Source organism: Molothrus aeneus, chromosome 6 (assembly GCF_037042795.1).
Source record: "Molothrus aeneus isolate 106 chromosome 6, BPBGC_Maene_1.0, whole genome shotgun sequence".
Taxonomy (NCBI): Eukaryota; Metazoa; Chordata; class Aves; order Passeriformes; family Icteridae; genus Molothrus; species Molothrus aeneus.
In genome coordinates, this window is record NC_089651.1 from 41,154,789 (window position 1) to 41,174,583 (window position 19,795).

General features: G+C 39.2%; 2 protein-coding genes across 2 annotated transcripts in view; one reads left to right on the top strand and one right to left on the bottom strand.

Annotated features, from left to right (window-relative positions):
• Positions 1–2,798, top strand: part of SLIRP (SRA stem-loop interacting RNA binding protein) — a 4,049-nt gene extending 1,251 nt beyond the window's left edge. Inside the window, exons 3-4 of the mRNA XM_066552936.1 lie at positions 790–897; positions 2,670–2,798. Of these exons, the coding sequence (XP_066409033.1) occupies positions 790–897; positions 2,670–2,729 (168 nt within the window). The 3' untranslated portion in view covers positions 2,730–2,798. The remainder of the gene's footprint in view (positions 1–789; positions 898–2,669) is intronic.
• Positions 2,727–19,467, bottom strand: SNW1 (SNW domain containing 1). Its single transcript, XM_066552932.1, has 14 exons — positions 19,424–19,467; positions 18,243–18,396; positions 15,705–15,866; positions 11,524–11,619; positions 11,327–11,433; positions 10,395–10,499; positions 10,226–10,295; positions 9,375–9,440; positions 7,987–8,103; positions 7,495–7,636; positions 5,690–5,786; positions 4,740–4,857; positions 3,565–3,728; positions 2,727–3,488 (listed from the first exon to the last, which is right to left on the bottom strand). The coding sequence occupies exons 1-14, from the start codon at positions 19,435–19,437 to the stop codon at positions 3,284–3,286; spliced, it is 1,617 nt and encodes a 538-aa protein (XP_066409029.1). The 5' UTR covers positions 19,438–19,467; the 3' UTR covers positions 2,727–3,283.
• Positions 19,468–19,795: the final 328 nt, after the last annotated feature.

The window sequence follows — 19,795 nt, forward strand, 5'->3', positions numbered from 1 at the left end:
CCATCACTGGTTCAAGTGATGCATGTGTGTACATTCACATTCAGTGAATACTTGAGGAGTTTCATTACTGCTTAAAACCCGGAGGTACAAAAATCTCCAGTGCAGAACAGCCTAATTTATACATCACTGTGGTACTGAGACCAGGCAGTATCTTGTAGGTGGTTTGGAAGTGTTGCCATTTATGCCTGATGATGGGAGTGGCTGAGCTGTTGTGAGCTCAGAGTGGGATCAGAGTAGGGACAGAAGGCACTTGAATACACCTGGCTTTTCCTCATTATCACCTGTTTATTGACAACTGTTTTTTCTGACTGGCAAATTATTACTAAAAATAACATTTTTCTTTTCAGTGCAGTTAGTGCTTGTCATTCTGAATGGCACTCTGCTTTTGTAGTCTCTTAAGCAGCTGCTTTATCTTGCTGAATGTTATTCAAGTACTGTGGGCATTTAAATGTCAGTTCTGTTGTGGCTGGCTTATTAGTAGATAAATACTGCAGTTGGAAACTACTGTCTATACATTATTCTAGGCTTCAACTGTATCTTAAGATCGTGATTTTTTGTTAATATTGCTAGATTCAAATTGAAAGGGATGGAGAACAGCCTGTGCTAGACCCCTCACACTCTCACTGACACCAAATGTCTTAGTGTGAAAAAGGCTCCTGAAACAGCAAGTGTGTCAATTCCTCTGATAATTTCTGAATCTTTAAATTCAATATCTGTAGAAAGTTTTTAACAGCCTATGTGAATATTTCCTGTAGTAATTGCATTTTGTTTTTTTTACCTGGTAATTAGAACAGAGATACAGGCTTTCACAGACGTTATTGCTGGATTAAATTCTCAACTCCAGAAGAAGTTCAGAATGTGTTACAGAAGGACCCCCACATTCTTGAAGGTTCCAAGGTAACGTGCTAATTCCTTTATTCCCATATTCTTTCAAAATGTGGTTAAGAATTTTAGTCACTCAGTGTGCTTTTAATGTTTTGTAAATCATTACCACTTCTGTCTATTCTCTCAACTTGAGTTGTTAGGGGTCAAGATCATAGAGATACCAGAGAGATCACACTCAAGAGACCAAAAACTTCTGCTATGCTAAAGTAATGTGAATGCAGTAAAACTGGCTGGGATGTGCTGTGCAACTAGTTTGCAGTTTGTAATGCAGGTTTCTGCAGGTGGGTTCCAACATCTGATCCAGATGTTGAGTGGCAGGGGGAACATGATAAAGAAAGTGATGCTAAGCTTCGAATTTCAGTGAAATTTATGTTTTCTCCAGCTGTCATTTCATACAGGAGAAATCAGCTGCTTGCTTTCATGTGTTCAAGACAACTCTAAAATTGCTTTAGTGTAGGATCTTGTTCTCTCCATCTTTAAGATTTTAAATGTTAGTAACACAAAAAATAAAACAGTTTGGCAATCTCAGTGCATAATGTATGGCATTGAGCCGGTGTACAGGTCTCCTACACATATGAAAGTGTCTGTCCTTGATTGGTCAGCTAGAGCCAGACAGCTGTATCCTCCAGCTCCTCTCCAGCATAGAAACACAGCAAAGCCATCTCACCACTTTCTCAACATTTAGTGTGCAGTGGTATTGACAGATAAGGAATAAAGAACAGTGAGTCAGTGGCTGCCCAAAGCCATTTTATTAACAGCTCTCATATCAAAATAATTAGAAACTGGCATCTGGTATGTTCCCTGAATAGGGGATTTTCTTACAGACTTACATGTGCTTCAGCTGATAAAACTACTCAGATGGCGTAGTAGAGAGTGAAACCATGAGCAACAGGCAGGCTGGTGTATCAGACATAATTAATTCAAACCTTTGATTAATTAATAAGAATCCTTCACTATCCTTTTGACAAGTAATTTCTTATTTTGAGACTTTAAATGCTAGGAGATAGTAAAAGGAATTGATGATAGACTTCAGTGATGCAGTATTTTGATAGTGGTAAAGTATTTCACTTGCCATGGTTCATATTACTGCCCAAGTCATCACTGTTTGTGATTACTTCTGTACCTATTCCCAAGAAGAACCAGCCTGCAAGTTCCAACTGGTACAAAAATGGGAGCAGAAATTAAGACTCCTTAAACTGTGATCAGATTGGCAGTAGATTGGTCCTTCATAAATTGTGTTGAAATAGGATGTTATCTGTATGCAATTACCAAATTAGGTACTAGAAGTAACATAGTATTTAGTGGCAATTTCCTGGAAATTTTTGCTGCTTTTTGTTCTTGAATCTGTAAGGATCGCCACATGCATTTAACTGCCTAGGCTTCAAAGACTATACTCTCACAAGAAGGGCATGCTAAGAGGCTTCTTTATAGTGAAATAAAAAGCAAAAAGTAAGCAGTAGTTATTTTCATGTCTTAAAAAATGCAGGCTTCTCTAGATTACATGAGCACTTTTCCCAATTTTTCTAGGCTAGCTTTAGACAGTTACTTTTTATTAATTCCAGTTGAAAGCACAAGCTTTTAGGATGCATTTTGCTGGTACAACTAGCAGTTGCTGTGGATATATATTCAACTTTTGTGTCAGGAAAACCCTGGCTTGGGGCTTATGAAACTGAATTGGTTATAAACTTATCTTCTGCTTTCTGTATCAATGTTCTGGGTGATCAGAAATGAAAAATAACAAACTTTCTTGCCTAGCTAATTTAAATAATTTCCATTGTTTTCAGCTCGCTCTCAAACAGCAGATCCGTAGAAGACGCAGTCAAAGAAGGAGTCAAAGTGAGTGAGTGGTGGAAGGAGGCTTTATTTCTCTAAATGCAAAGAAACTAAAATAAAGATTACTGAGAAACTAAGAATGAGTACTTGTTTTAAAACAGAATCCAGCTGTTTCCCCTCCCTTGTTCAAAAAACTGTATAGCCACACTAAAACACTGAATTATTAACACCCCAGCATCTGTTACAGCATAAGATGATCATTATATACAGCAGGAAAGCTCTTAACAGATGAAGTCAAAGCTTCAGCTACCTACAAAAACTAAAGCTGTAGGAAGGGGGCTACATTCTTACCCTGAGGTGCTGGGCAATGGGGAATCAGCAAAGTCATAACTTGCTAAAGAATAATTACTTCCCTTATGAAATGTTTCAAAGTGGTCTCCATGTCTTCTCTCTCTTCAGGTAGCTGTCCCATGTAGAAGAGTTAGTGTGTGTATGTATCCACACAGCCAGAGTTGTGAACTGCTGTGATACAATGCCATCCTCCTGTACACTCAATATTAAAAACCCTTTTGCATGAAGTCCAAGCTTGCAGTCCATTTCCCTACCTCTCAAGGAGCAGAGGCATTCAGTCCTTCCTCCTCTTCTTGCTCTCATGCTCATGTTCCTTAGGGCGGCTGCTGTCTGATGGCCGTTTAGAACCACCATGTTGCTTGGCTTCCTCCAGAAACTTGTCCAAACCAAATGGATCCTCCTCAAATTGAACTGGTCCATCTCTGCCCCTGCCTCTGGTGTTACGATCCGAGTTAGAAAACTCTTTGTCAGGAACAAACCTGCAGGAGAAGATGATACTCAGTTGACTATCTTCAAAGTACTAATTAAGAATATTTCTTAAATTTATTTCCTTACCTGTTGGTCTTTATTCGAGCCTCTAGATCATCACCATACATATCCTTATCCAGATTTTTACTTGGCCTGTAGATGTTTTGGGCCATATCCTTGCCACTTCTCCAAGGCTGGTCATAAACATTATAAATTTCATCCTCTCCTCCAGCAAAGCCACTATCCATACCCTGTGAGGAACAGCAGAACAGCACAAGTTAAATCGACAGAATGTCAGCTAACTTACTTTATCAACAAAATACATTGATGATGTTACACAGTTACACAAAGATGACATGGTGTGATTTACAATTGATTTCAAATGAGTCCAAGCACTTAATGAGGATGTGAGTGGGTTTGGGTCTGGGATTAAGTCCAGAGAACATCACAGTACAGGCCTCAGTCCTACTCTTCCGGATAGCAACAGGAAGGATTACAAGCCATCCGCATTTCAGAATAATGGATCATTTCAGTCTGCCCTGCAAGTACAGCTGTCTGTAATAGCTGAGTACAACCATACAGAAATGTGTATTATTCAGAATTTCTGGAAAACATGATTTAAGCTGACTGATCCAAATCGCACAGAGGCTTATATAAACTCTGAAAGTATAAGTATCTGCTTGTTCATTTTTGGTACATCAGCTTTCCCTCCTTGCCTGCAAGTCTTTCACTGGAGACATGAAGAAGAGTGATTGACAAACTGCAGGTCTATTGAGGGATTTGCTGAAGCCCAATCTATTTTGTCATCTCTGAATAGTATAAAATTCAGGGGAAAGAAATGTTGCTGTTACCTCTTTGTATCTTCAGAAGTATTAACACAAGCAGTAATGGGAATAGAAAGTATTTACTTGCTTCTCTCTGAAAGCAGATTTCCTATTCAGTCAGTACATTTGTACAAGAGAAGAAAATGAGGTCATTGCAGCTTGAAGGCAAAATAGTTTTTCTCCCCACTCCCCAGTGAGAAAAATCACAACAAAAACACTTTAATCCAGCTATATGTTTAATTTTTTTTTTTGCATAGGCTCTGGATAAAGGAAATAATAGTTTCCTAAACACTTATGTAAAGAATTTTTTTCTGAATGTATCCACAACAACCATGAGAACAGCCTCTTTTTACTATTCTGTCTGTACCCATAAAGGAATGATGAGCATGTTCTCATTGAAAGCTACACAGCTTTCTATGAAAAGAAAAGGTATTTTACCTTGCTCTGGTTGAACAGCCTCTGGTCATACTGGATTTCATTGGATGGCCTGGGGTTTGGTACCCCCAGGGCAATAACTTCACTGATATCTCTGTTCTCATTTCTTTGCAGCTTTGACCTGAATTAAAAAATTGAAAGTTTTATGAGGTCAGTAAACCATACTTGTTGACACACTCAATTGCAACTTGATCCTGTATTCCCCACTAACAATTTGCCTCAGGAGCCAGATTTTGACTGTTGTTCTTCCTTACTAGGTAACATTTAAAATTTGTCTCCTGGCAAAGGAAACATTTGGAAAAATTATGTTCAGCTGGGTATGACATTTAAATTTGCTTTCCACTATCTGCAATTCACATCAAGCTGACTTGGTCTAAAATGTCATATTTATTTTTTGCAAGAATTAGTGTAGTTATATTCTGGAAAGGCCGAGCAATTCAATTTCAACATACTAGAGATTTTAAGCATCCAGAAACCATTTGCACTCAAAAATCTCAGTGACTTCAGCTAATAAGATACTCCAGCCTACCTCCATAAATCTAAGCTTACTTAAAATGAACAGCTTCAAGAAACAAAGCCACTATTGATAACTCTAGTGTCACCAAAATTAGAAGATTCAGGTTTCAATCTTTGCTCTCAACATGTTAATTAATCCTGAACATAAAACATTAAACCTGAAGTCCCACTGAAGAAAAACCACCCAAAACCAACACAGCACACCCCTCTTTCCCATTCATGTGGAAAATTCTACATTTTTAAGAAAGTACTACAGTATTTAACACAGTAATGCCTTTTCATATAATGAACAAACTGTGCTTCATACCAGTCACTATCTCCACAAGATACATACAACTCAGGCACTTATATCAAAAAAAGGAAAGCCCAGTAGTAGGTTCCCTAGTGGGGAAGCCAGTGCCAGTACAGGAATAAACCAGCTTTTTTTTGTGACTTACCTTTTATCAGGGGCTGCTCGGGAAAGATTTCTGTCATGCTGCCTCTCTTTGCGCCTGTCATGTCTGATTTCGTCTCTTTCTCTAGCTTCTCCATCCTCTGAACAAGTAAAGATTGCTCATTATAGACAAATATTTGAGGTTTGAATTAATTATGCCACAGACATTGGCACAGTATTATTTTACAGAAGAGTAGTGACCCTTAGCACTATTTAAAATGTTCCACTTGAAATAAACTGAACACATGAACACCACGGCTTTCTTATGCCCCAAGCAAGTGACTGTTCTCGGTAAGTCAAAGCAGACATCCTAACAACTTTGTTCTTCCATCTTTCAAGAGCTTAGAATAATTGTCTGTCTAGGAATTAATATCCTAAAACATTTACAGATCATTGTATCATAACTCTAAGCATAAAAGTATCATTGAAACATGCAGGGATTTAAATGTTTTGAAGAACATTATGTGATGCAACATTATGTGATGCAACCTGACACACTCAGGTTGGAAGAGAGTCTAATTCAAAACCTGCTATCAATGCTGAATTCAAACCAGGTTGGTCAGGGCTTTTTCCCACTCAGGTGACGAAAACCTGCAAGGATAGAGATTGACAGATTTCCTAGGCAACCTGTTCCATTGCTGTTTGTCCTCATGATGAAAATCTTTCTCCTGACACACAGCTGAAACCTCCTGCTTCAACTCTTGACCACTGTCTCATTCTTCCATCGTGCAACTTGGTGAAGCCCTCTGATAATCATTTAGGGATCACTGTGATATGATCTGCTGGGTAACCTTCCCATTATCTGGCCCCAATGACACATCATCTCCTAGCAGAACGAGCCTTATTCTCTCAGCATCTCCTGAACAGGCAGTTAACTCAAGCTCCATGACCATTCTGATGCCCTTATACTGAACTGACTCCCATTTATCAATGTCTTTCTTGTACCCGGAGGCCCATAACTGCACAAGGTACTCCAGATGATGTCTAACAGGTCACCACTAAAAGGAAATTATTACTTCCCTTGACTTACTGGTTACACTACTGCAGATGCAGCTTTGTATGCCCTTAGCATTACTGTTGCTAAGGGCATACAAAGCCGCATCTGCACACTGCTGGCTTATATTCAGCAGATTGTCCACTACAATTCCTGGGTCCTTTCCAACAGAGTGGCAGCCCAGCTGGCCAGCCCCCAGCCTTTCGGTAAGAGGTTAGCACATCCCAGCAGCAGGATTATATGACCATATCCCTCCATCTTCTGAAGAGATTGTAACTGCTCTCTAAAGTTCATCATCTTGATCTTTGAAGTGTAATTTCCATTAGAATGGAAGACTTAGAACAATGGAGACAATTTAGTTAGGTTGGCAGCAGGGTTTTTTGGGGCCCGCTAGCCAACAAAATTGCAGCTCTGCAAGATCAGTTACAACAGTGCAAGAGCGAGGATATTGCACTGCAATATTACCTTTGATAACTTAAAGATGGTTTAGTTCTTCTAGAAAAATCTACCCTTCATTTGCAATAAACTTAAAAATGTTAGTTTATAACTGTCCATGAAAGCCATCACTTGCACTGATGTATTATTAACTTCAAAATTCTCAGCGTCCTAAACCTATATACACCAACATACTGATGTGAGGTTCAAACCTGCATCCATCAAACCAGGCAGTGAATTAACCAATAAAGACATAAACTGATGTCATACTTAGACATTTCACCTGGCATTTAGATATTTCGAGTTCTCAGGTTATTACTCCAAATCCACACTTATGAATACTAAAAAAGCCATAGTGTCTTAATGACAAAGAACAGTACCTTTTTCAACGTGGGTCTTGATCCCTGCTCTTCTCTCCCTGGCTTTCTGAGCCATTTCTCTGAGCTTTTCCTCATGTTTTTCCTTTTCTTTCTGAGCCATCTTCCTCTCCACCTGGGCACGCATCTCTACTGCCTCCCGAGCCTGCATAAAAGAGACACGGTTAAAAATACAGAAAGCGTAGCACCTGGGATATATGCAGATCTGTCACGGAGTTAGCCAGTAAACAGGACAGAAATGAAGCCAAAATCAGGAAGCTTAAAGCATCAGCCACAGCAGTTAGAGCTGGGAGACAAGACCCATGACTTCTAATAACTGAACCCACGCTGAGCCCATGATTCAGATAGTGGGGATAAGGCCTTAAGTCTTATGTTAGCAAAGAAGCAGGACAAATCAAAAAGCTAAAGCCTATTCACAGCTGATTTTCTGGAAGAAATTAACATACAAAGATGGTAAAACTATATGGAACAAAACAGTGTGAAGAACTACCTGACCTTTCTGTCAGCAATATAGAGGGCCTCAGCAAGTTTGGCAAAGTTTTCATTAATATGAACGGTCTGCAATCCTCTGCCATCTGCAGCCAGACGCTTATCTAATGGAATGGTGTAACCCTACAGTGGGAACAGAGAGGCAGTTAATCACAGAAACAGTATTTGTAACAACAAGCATTATTATATTCATTGGGTAAGAAAACAAAAACACATACAAAATTCACAGCCCATCATTATTATGCCTCAATGGATCTCCTTTTCATAGGTACTTCAAATTCTTGCCAGGTAATAAATACAAAGCTTCACTCCAATTCCACCTGCCCACCAAATCCCAATCACAGCTTCCCTTCAAGGTTCATCTTACGACAAAAGACAGTTTTCCAGTGATAAAGTCCACTTTTTGCTTTGTGTTAAGAATTACAGATAATAGCTTCTCCACTCTCTAAGCTGTTTTACAATTTTTTGCTTAAAAATTGTTTTACCTAAACTGTTTTCATACCTGTTAAGAGATTAGCTGATTCAAAATGAGAAAGTAAGGGACAAGGCTGCCAGCAAGAGTAAGACACACTAAACACCAATTTTGTTTTCCAAAGCTAAAACTCAAAATTATTTATAGATTATATTTACAGATTTTTTTTAGTGAGCTCTACAAAATTTTTGCTTTGGTTTTAGCATCTGTAACCTAAAATTTGATCTCCTAATTACCATCAGTCCCAGTTAGACAGCTGTGTTGGGATAGAAAAAAAAAAAGTGACATCCAAACATATAGCTTTTCCTTCCTCCATTTGAAGAGGCTGTCTCAGGACAACAGTTTAGTACATTTCAGAATGATCAGACTAGTTACTGCAGCAAATAAATTCTCCCCTCTCTAGGAACATAAACTTAATAACTGATAAAAATCAGGGACAGGACATACCTACTCAAACAACGAACAAAAATAGCTAGCTGACCAGTGATAAGAATTAATTAATGAAAGAATGCAACAAGGAACACTTCCCAGAAATATGGACTGCAATATTAAAAAGAAACATCCTTGGGTCTCTCATAGTCTGCTGTTTTTCAGTTTAGATGGCTTTGTGATCTTGAGAGATTTTGACTTTGGACTGCACTATTATGGGGATTTTAACTAATATAAATTTTTCCTCTCAAAATTTATAATCTCTGGCATGAAGTAACATATTCACCCTCAGTTCTATACTCTCAATTGGACAACCTTTATATGGCAAACTGAAGGAAAATGAACTGTATCATCATGTGTTTTCCATGCTGGAAGCAGCTGGTTTACCTAACTCTAGATGTTTAACAGCAGTATTATTCAAGCTTAAATCATTCACTTAAGTTTCCCATCAGGATGCAGAATTACAAAAATAAATTTATGACAACTTAATTACCTTTGCATTTTTCCAGTTTGAAATGCATGGAGGAATTTTCCACTCTTGCTGCTCTTTCACAGTCATCTGATATAAGAGAATAAGCAAAGTCATCTTCAGATTTATAGTAAAAGGAAATACTGTTTTCTTTCTCAAAGGCAGCTATGAAACTATTGAAATGAGTTAGAGTAGAAAGTTCAGAACTCCACAACAAAACCCCAGCTCTTCTTAGCAGCAGTAAGATCACAGAATCAAGGAATGGTTTGATTGGAATGGACCTTAGAGATCAGATGGTTCCAAACCCTCTGCCATGGGATTGATTTTTGCTTTGTATCTTTGCCAGCACTGAATAAAGTCCTGACAGCTCTTCAGCATCCTCTTAAGCTTTCATCACACAGGCTGTAACTCACAGCCAACTTGTTAACATGCACATATTTAGCAGCTATTCAAGTAGTACCAAACTGATGAACCACCACTACACTCATCTCTCAGAAGGAGCTAATCCTTAATGACACAAGTCAATGTTATTAAGGATTAGCTTAACAGTGCTGTCTGAAGGCAACATAAGAGTACCAGGCTAAGCCTTGGTCAACTCATTCATGCCATGAACAAATTCAGCAATGCACCCCTGCATAAAATATATGAGACATCTACTCAACCTTTGACAAGATAAATGAAAAGACAGCTACTTTAAGAACTGTCCAAATGAAAAAAAGAAAACAACAAACAAAAAGACTGCACTGGGCACCAAGTTTATCACTTCACATCAGAAGGTCAGTAATGAGAAGGTACACAGAAATGAACTAGATCGAAGAAGAATTTGTGGACCCACCTAAGCATTCAAAACTGAGAACAGCTATGGCATTTCATACCTTTCTACTTGGAGAGTGCATTACAGGTGCTGGAGGAGATGGTGGTCCTCGTGGAATCTTCTTGTTAATTCTGAGCAATTAAGAAAACAATTACAGTTACAGTCAGCATGTTGCACAGAAATACACTTCAGAATCTTCTATTTGCCCTGAACAAGCCATGAATACTTACTTGAATCTTGGAGGCTCCATAGGGTCCTTCTGCATTTCCACCATCCGAATAACTCTCTGTTTTGCTCCAGAGTTGAATGCAACTCCTTGCTGAGATGGTGTGTACCTGAACAAAACAAAGTGCTCAGCTCTCTGCACACAGCTAGATATTCCTTTCCAACCTCCATTTTCACTCTGTTCACTGCTCTAGCTGTGGTTTCATTTTATCCACAACAGTTTAAGACTACCCCACTATCAATGTCAGCAGCAGGTAACTGCACAGATGACACTGCACTGAGTGCAGACTCAGTTATACCAGACAGAATGTATTAATTCTCTTCAGGGCTATATTCTCCTGTTTCAACCTAGAGTCTGAAATAGAAGAAATACAAGTACAGTACACATAGCTTGTGACGTACTCCCTGCCTATGTCTGTGAAGCCCTTGTGTTTTCTTACTGTTCATTAAGAACCTCTTCATACCTTTTTTCAGAATTAACTTCAAGCCATAACCCTGTCATGAAATTTTTCTGTTTGAAACAGAAAATCATCCTAAGTAAGTATCACCCTCCTCATAATTCCACTGTTTCCAACTACTCATTTTCTGTGAAGGAAGAACTTTGTTACATGTCTTGTTGTGGGCTTGAAACTTGCAGTAAATACTTTGCTTTCAGGGCAGCATCATTAATAGTGATCCCTGGCAAATCTGTGTTTTTTTGCTAAAACTATAACACCTCCAGAGTGCCATAACTCATGACATGTTAAAGACATATTTCTACACACTTCAAACTAGGTGATCATTAGTAAGTTAATTCAAAATACAGAAGCCAGTTTCATATTCCTTACAGAACAATAGAATTCAAGAGGAATTTCTGTTCTCAGAAATTCAACAAATATGCCGATTTTAATCCATTTTGTATATCACACCATTCTACAGCAACACCAGCACTACATACCGAATGTACTGTGCAGGAGCTAGTTTGTCAGCAGCTCGAACTGGCATGGCTGCTGCAACTTTTTGGGAGACTGATTTCTCCAAGGCTGCTCTTGTCTTCTCTGTTATCTGAAGAAAAAAACCCACAGTGTTCATCTCATCCCACTACAAGACATAAAGCATACCACTGCTAACTAGGCACATCAATGCATACAATACCTCTCTAATTGCCTCCTCATCTGGTCTTTGCAGTTCAGGATCATCCACATTCATGACCTCTTTTGGCACAAGATCTGTGTACTTGCTGTAAATGACCTGGAAGACATTAGATTCTACTAGTGCTGGTGAACAGGAATAAATGTACATATATCAAAGGAAATGTTTCAGGCTTAGACTATACTCTGGGTAATTAAAATGAATATACAGCTATAAATGCATTACGATATCATATTGTTCAATTAGAAGTCCTGTTTACATGTATACTCTGGACCCCATTTTACAGATGGAGTAATTGAAGAAACAAAGCAATCTGATAAATATAATTGTATAAGTTGCTCTCAGGACTGGCATTAGACAGCAGTTTCCTGCTTCCCATTCCTAGTATTTTCCTTTTTTAAGGACCCCAAGCTGATAAAATCCTGCATGCTTTTACTTCTGTTTTCAAGGATTACTCTAGAATTTGATACAAGTATTTTCCACAATCTGTATTTTTTCATTTCGTTATGTTTACTGTTTTCTTGAAAAAATAAATACTTGAGAAATCTGGTCTTGACACTTTCCCTTATACAGGTACTTGAGTTTTCACACAACCTGCAGCTAGCTCCTGGCAGCTCTAGAGTCCCAATTTTAAACACAGGGAAAGAACACTATTAGGTGGCTTCAGGGAAAAATGTATTGTGTTACATTAATGCTTCAAATGTATCCAATAAAATAGGAAGTTTTAGTTCAAAGGGTTAAAAGTCAGGAACTATTATTACAAGTTCATTATACAGTACATGTCCAACTACAAAATTAACCTTTAGCCTCAGCATTAATTAACCACATGACAGCCATTTTCTACTTCTCAGCCTTCACTCCTAAAATTTAATCATTTGAATTAGTATCAATAATATTCTAGCTTCTCAGATCCTGAATGAAGGACATTTGAAGAGAAATGTTCCTCTAAGGTAATTAACTTGTAAGTCCAAGTGTCTTGATGAAGAAGAATATGAAAAACAAAGTATGCTGAAGGATCTGTAGAGCATCCCAAAAGACAAAAAAAAAGAAAATATAAAAAGCTACTCCTTGTGGTGGTCCAAGAGTGATCTAAAAACTACTGTGACTGAGGTACAAATGATCTATGTGAACTATTTAAACTCTGAAGTATTGTATGAAAATGGCAAGAAGCTTTATTATGGAAGAAATATATAATATAGATTAAACTATCCTGAAAATACAAATATTTCTGTTGCCATCAAAAACTTCATACACTTGCATGTTTTAATTGTAGTCTTTTTCTGAAGTGATAAAAACAGGCAGATAGTGAATTTACACTTATTTTTGTTGTTCTTCTAGACATTTATCTTGTTTTATGACTTATGTTGAGATATTTCATTCATCTAAGCTAAAGAAGAAACTGGGATTGTTTGATATTGTACTGTGCCCACCCACTACCATTTTTCAACTTACAAAATTTGAAAGGAAGCATAAGCCTGAGCAATCACTCTGATTGCTACTGAAAAGCAAAATCTCCTTCTAGGCAGAAAGAAAAACCCCAAGTTTTGCTACAATTACACGATTCCCTGGCTGGGGCAGCCTTAACAGGCAGCAATTAGAAATCTGCATGCCACTACAGTCAGAAAGAGAATAACATTACCTAAGGGCTAAGATACTGTACCACATGGCAGGGTTTAGACATCAATCACATTCAGAGTCTCACAAGGCACCTGACAGATGCAAATGTCTTGATTTGCTACACAGAAATCCTCAACATATTTTGTTCTGTATATCTCAAGCAGCCCTGTACAGTGCTCATCAATCCTATATATAAATCAAGAATTTATTATCAAGCAATGCAGCATGAATGCGTTCCTTGTCAAAGAATGGTTTCTCCATATGAAGTACATAAAGTTGAAGAAGTCATTAAGATTACCTGGTTGTAAACCTGGTACACACACCAGAAAACAAACTGGTAACAAACTCTCAAAGCAAGCTCTGCCACAAAGGCAAATAAGTTGCAAGTAAGTAACACTTTTGATTATTTGAGTTAGATGCATGTTCTCTTGACCTGTCCCATACCTGTGACAGGACTTCCTTAACAATGGATCTACTCTCTTGCAAATGGTTTGATTGAATTTACAACCTTGGGAATAAAACCTGTAAATAAGCTTCATGATTGTTTTTTTTTTTTTTTTCTCCTTTAACAAATAAGCCACAACCTTAGGCCATGAAGAAGAAATCAAACTCCAGCATATAAAGTTATTCTTGCTGGAAAAAAAGGGACCTAACAGTTCCATTCCTTGATTTCCATACTCTTTCTTCTATCTTCATAAAAACAGAGGATGCAATTATATGTTCTTATTTTCCTAATAAAGGAACAGCTCCAGTCTCATCAAAATATATCACTATTAATGCATTACTTTAGCCTGGCTTTTAGTAATGTAAGTAGAGAAAGTATTGAAAGAATTTACAGCAGCACAAGAACCAACCACACAGCTAGGCTAGGAATTCTTAATTTAGACAAGCAGATGGAACTCCATCCGCAGATCCATAAGGTCATGCATCCAGGCCTGTCAATGTTATCCAGCATTCCATGTTTAGCAGACTTTCTGCCAACCCCAAACAGGAAGCCTGTCAGACTATTCCACTGATGTCAGTATTTTTCAAGGAAAATACTCTGAAGCCACTATTTTTAAAATACATAAGGGAACAGATGCAAGGGAGATGAACCTCTGCAATAGTAGAAACTGCTGACAAGTCATCTCGAGATAGGGGCTGGGTGATGGAACTGCTGCCTCTACAAAGAAAGCAGAATACTAAATTCAACTTCAAAAAATCCATAAGCTGCAGCAAGAACAAAATTTGCTTTCTAACTCAGACCAAACAAGTAGCTCCTAAAATAGGTTCATAAACTTCATCTCATTTCTGGCAGGCTGCTAAGTATCTGTTTCTTTTAGCTCTAAGTATTAAGATTGAAGAAATATTGAATTATGGCTGCAGCTCTCTGGAAAATGAAACTTCTGCATCTAATCCTACTGACACTGTACTATCAGAAGCTCTTAAGAGAAAATATTCCATATTATTCAACTCAACACAGATCACTGAAGAACGACTCCCTTTGACATATCTGGCAATACTTTCTCCTGCAAAGCAAATCAAACCAAGCAATAGTAGTTCTGCTGTTTCCAGTGAAATTGTTTCAAATAGATTTTGCACCACAGAAAGTCAATTTTATCCTGAGCTACATCAAAAGCAGCATGGCCAGCAGATTGAGGGAGGTGATTCTGCCCCTCTACTTTGCTCTGGTGAGACCTGAGCTGGTGTGATGCATCCAGTTCTGAGGCCCCAAACACAAAGACAACCTTGACCTGTTGGAATGAGTCCAGATAAGGCCACTAAGTTGACCACAGTCTAAACACTGTTTAGACTTTCTTTACAGAAGATGCTTGCTGGAAGAAGCAGCTGGTCACACACTTCATCAGGCCTCAGCAGTCTTCCAGCCCCCAACACCTGCTTTAGAGAATTAAAGTCCACAGAGCCCACTTGGAAAGGCAGATGTAAATACTCCTTAAAGTAAACTTCAGAGACCCAAGTACTTGATCTCCTCAAAACTATTTAGGACCTCAAGTGTCACCTCTTGGTTTTAGAAAGGTACTGGATACAGGAAGTTGAAGTTTCCCCTAAAAAACTCCATAAGAATCTTGCTATCTCTGAATTCAGTACAAAAGTTTTGTAGTATAACCACTGGCAATACTTTCTGCTGCAACTAAATAACAATAGCAAAAACAGAGCACCAAAACCGCTGAAAACAACCAGAAGTGTCAAATGTTGGATCAGTAAAACACAAGGTGCAGTATTCTGAAGGCTGACCTGTGTTTTCTGTCCATCTTTTGCCCCGTCTCTCTCTACATGCTAAAATGAGGCTGCAGAACTGTTTTCAGTTTCTTGCCTTCACTGGAAAATGAAAACTGCTAAGCCATCAAGTAAATTCTGTGTAGAGATTTTCCCCATTTTTGCCTTATCTTTTAATTACATTACAGAGAAGATCACAATTTCTGTCTGACATTATTTTAATTCTTAAATAAGCAAAGAGGACACAATCCATGTGGCTAATGCCAGACCAATGAGTTCAAGGATATGCAATGTGTAAATACAACTTTTCCAAATACATCTACCAGCTGACATATTGGAAGAAATATTACCTTGTCCTTTGACTGTCCTTGTCGAGCGATTGCATCGTATTTTATTTTTCCTTCTGCATCCACCTGAACAGCCAAAGCATTGGACATTTTCTTCTTTCGGCCCATATCCAATGGATATTGGGCCACGTGAATTTCTGGGAAAGCACCCCCATCTCCAAAATCCTACAGAAAAAAAAATTAGTGAATGTCCAAAAGACAAAAAAATGCAAAATAGAATGGAAAAGCAGATTGATTTCAACAACAAATAACTTGGTAAGAATGCTCCAGTAACATTATTCTTTCACTGGTAAGAAAGCAATTAATGAGAGAACTCACAGTTATTAAAAGACACTGAAATGGAGAGATATCTTGCAGTAATTATTTTCAAAGTAGGAACAGATATTACTGACTAGAATGTGCAGGCAATAGTATGCTACAGACAATACAAAATTAAGTATTTAATTCTCATGTCAGTTATCAACTTCAAAAACTGACCTTCTGAAATGAAGCAACTGTGGATACTAAAATTACAAGAGCAGCATTTTTATGAAGACTTCTACTGGTTATTTGTTGCTTTTCACGCCATAATGAAGAAGATTAAAAAAAACATTCCATTCTTTTCAAAGCCTGTAGCTCATAGCTTTACAGTGCTACATGTGTCAAACATTCCCTTACTTTGATGTGTAAACACACTGAAAATTGGGCCAGCACCCAACAGCCCAATATTCTTATGGTTTATTCCTCTCTCCTACAATGTATTGGTGTAAAAGCATTTAATAAACAAAATAAAAAGCATTTAATTAACAAAAGGCTTCTTAAAGCAGATCATCCTGGCTCAGTAGCACAGAGGATGCAGTGGTACCATTCATAAACAATTTCAGTTTCAAATGCAACATCTTGGAGGAAGCATTTGCTTAAAGCAGCATGAGCATCTATCCCTTTCTCTGTGGCAATGGCATGGCTTATGTGGAGTCTGGTAACAAAACAGATCAAAAAATAAGAATGGGTGTCTTGAGCAGATCAATCTCCCTCCATGCTCACCATGTGACCAAGTAGTTACCACCACTGTGACAGAGTGGACTGAGACTGGAAATGACCAAGCAGAACACTTTCAAACAAGGACAGTGTGCTTATCCCATCTGCAAATGCTCCTTGAAACACAGTTTCCGTTATCTGAAGTTTTCCACTGCTTGTCCCACATTCAACAATTAGTTGTCAAAGTATTAGCCAGAACCAAATTCAGTCATTCTTCAATTTTTAATTTTTTTTTTGGTAACTCTTAATGTCTTAAGAACAGGTTTTGTAATTTCCAGCAATGGCAGTCCAGGATCCCTGGACAAAGGTTATGCTTTGAAAGCATTCACAGCAATTTGCACTTGTTTATGAAGCAGAAAGGAGCCCTTAACAGGCTTTTTGGGATGCATATTAATTTGTGGTCAAGTGGTGCTGGAAAGTCCTCGCAAACCTTCAGCACCTGGCTTCTTAAAAAATTTCTTTATTAACATTAAGAAAGAATGAGCACTAAAACATTAATACTCAATGGTGTAGGAAGGGAAACCTCCACTGGGTATAATTAAAGTATAATTTTGATATCATACATATGCAGCATATGACTAAATGCTGAACGCACATAAGAATGTTTCCCTTCAATGAACCACTAGAACTTCTACTTGAAGTATCTGGATCACCACAGAACAGTGTTGGACATACAGAAATGGCACTGAAACATAAATGAGGGCAATGCTGTTACAAGCTGATGAAATTATGGTATCTGGAAACAATGTAGGATCATACATGAATTATTGTAGTAAAACTTCAACAGCATGCTTGTTTCAAGAGCACTGGCTTGTGACTCATCAGAACAGGTCTCAGAAGTCATTGTCAAGAATCACTTCAAACTGCAAGGTTCTTCTGGCTTACAGAGAGAGACTGTACTAACACAGTTTTGTAATCAGATCACATCTGTATTTTCTTTCTACCTTTAGCAGTTCCAGTTTAGATTACATTAAACTGGCAAGGATTAGAACACATAACATTGTCCAAAACCCTTTAGCCAGTAACATACTTAACAAATATTTGACTAATTTTTAAGTTTCCTTCCAACTGTAATAACTTTGTCTCCCAATAACAGCTATCTTTTTGAACAGAACACATGAATGTTCTCTTCTCTGACACACACACACATTCACTTAGTTCAGCTATAATCCAGAATGTGCATTTAAAACACTAACAGAGGAACAATATGGATGTCTTTCCCAGGGGAGCCTTGTGTTCGCAGACTGTAAACCCTAAAGACCACAGACATATTTCCACATTGCAACACAGCAATCTCTGAACTGAAGTAGACATAGACCATCCTGTTTACCATCAAATGTTTTAAGGAATCTGGTCGATTAGAACCTCTCCCAACACAAGAATATATCAAGCAGTCTGGATCATGTACACTGTAGGGCTTTGCACAATTCTCAGCAATATTCAAGGTGATCAGAGTTTATTTCTACTCCAGAATTTTTTCCCCTTTAGCAGACACATTACTGCTGTATCAATTCAAATATTTACCTCTAGCACTCGCGGTATCCATCCTTTCCGGTAACCATATGGGGGAGGTTCCCTTCTGGATGAGACCAGAGCAGCCTGCCTGGATCTCTGAGCTCTTGCTCTTTCTTCTAGCTCTAGCTGATCTTGGGATAGCTGGGTTGGAGCTGGCAAAAAACTGGACATCCATGGACAGCAACCAAAAAAGAATGAAATAAAAAGTTCATTCTGGTAACTTGACTCACAGACACTCAACTATGCTTGAGTCAACTCCTTGCTAAGTTAATACTTTCTCAACAATCACTCTCTATAGATTAAGAAACAATTTATGAAACTTAAGCATTGCACTCATAAATGTGAGAGCAGATTCTGAGATTTAGTAACTTCTGAGATTAGAGTTGCAATGTATGCTTTCTCAGCATTCTAAAAGATTCCTACAAAAACAAAAACTAAATTCACACACATTCACATCTTCCTTGAACAGAAGAGTGGCAATGCCCGTTTTCCAACGGGAATTTTACATATCACTGGTTTTCTTTATACCACCATGAATAAGATAGAAATATTATGTTCCTATGTCTCTAGTCCCAACGATTCGCTCTTTCTTCCTCTCAAGGCAAACACCCACAGACAGATCTGACAACGACCTCCCCTCTCAACGCCTAGCACCCCCCTGCCAATGGCCAGTCGAACCCCAATTTCTTCACTTCCCCTTTTTCAACTCAACTCTTCTTGTCTACACAGCCCTTTTGTGAATTTACTAAGAAAGTATCCAGAGAAACTCGGGATTCCGGGGCAGGCACCGGAACTGCACTCCCATGCCCCGCTAGAGACACTACAACTCATAACAAAGACCGCTCGCCCCCTCTGACTGTGAGGAAACCTCGACCAAACCCCCAGGGACCGAACCGAGGCGGAGGAGCTCCTTCCACCCGCAGTGAACACAGGAAAGAAGCAGAGCCCTGACCAGGGGCCAAACACCCGCTCCCGCCAGGGCTCCCCCAGGCCCCACCGGGCCTCGCCGCACTCTCTGCGGCCGCGGCCCGGCCGCCGGGCCCACTGCCCAGGAGAGGCCGTGGCCCCTCAGCGCACTCCCTAACCGCGGCCGCTCCCGTCGACGGAGCCCCGCAGCGCGGCGGGGAATCTCTGGGATGGCCGGGAGCGTCGCATCGTCCTCACGGCCGGGGTGGGCCCGCCCGACCCACCTGGTGAGCGCCATCTTGACCGCGTAGGCCGTCGGCTCCGCAGCGGGCCGCCGAGGAGGGGGAAGGCGGTGACACCTGCACATGCGCAGCAGTCACAATGTGCCCTGGGAGTTGTAGTCTCCATCGGACACTCGCGGCGCGGCGGCGCACGCGGTAGGCCGCAAGGCGTCATGGGAGGTGTAGTTTTACAATATCCCGGGTTATTTCTTCAGCCATCCTATTCCGCTCCCCCGCACTATTCACACAATGTCCAGCAAGTTCAGTAACTTCACAGTTCATCCAGCTGAATATGTCCAAGTAAAAAGAAGAAAATATAGAACAAATGGATCGGAATAAAATTTATTTTGATACCTGCTGCTTAGAAATCGTTGA

What these genes read in the sequence shown, in the direction of transcription:
- SNW1 (XM_066552932.1), bottom strand. An exon ending in GCTCCTGCACAGTACATTCG is followed by an intron (nt 10,500 to 11,326) that starts GTATGTAGTGCT and finishes TGTTTTGTTCAG; the next exon opens with GTACACACCATCTCAGCAAG. An exon ending in TGCACTCTCCAAGTAGAAAG is followed by an intron (nt 9,441 to 10,225) that starts GTATGAAATGCC and finishes CTCTTATATCAG; the next exon opens with ATGACTGTGAAAGAGCAGCA.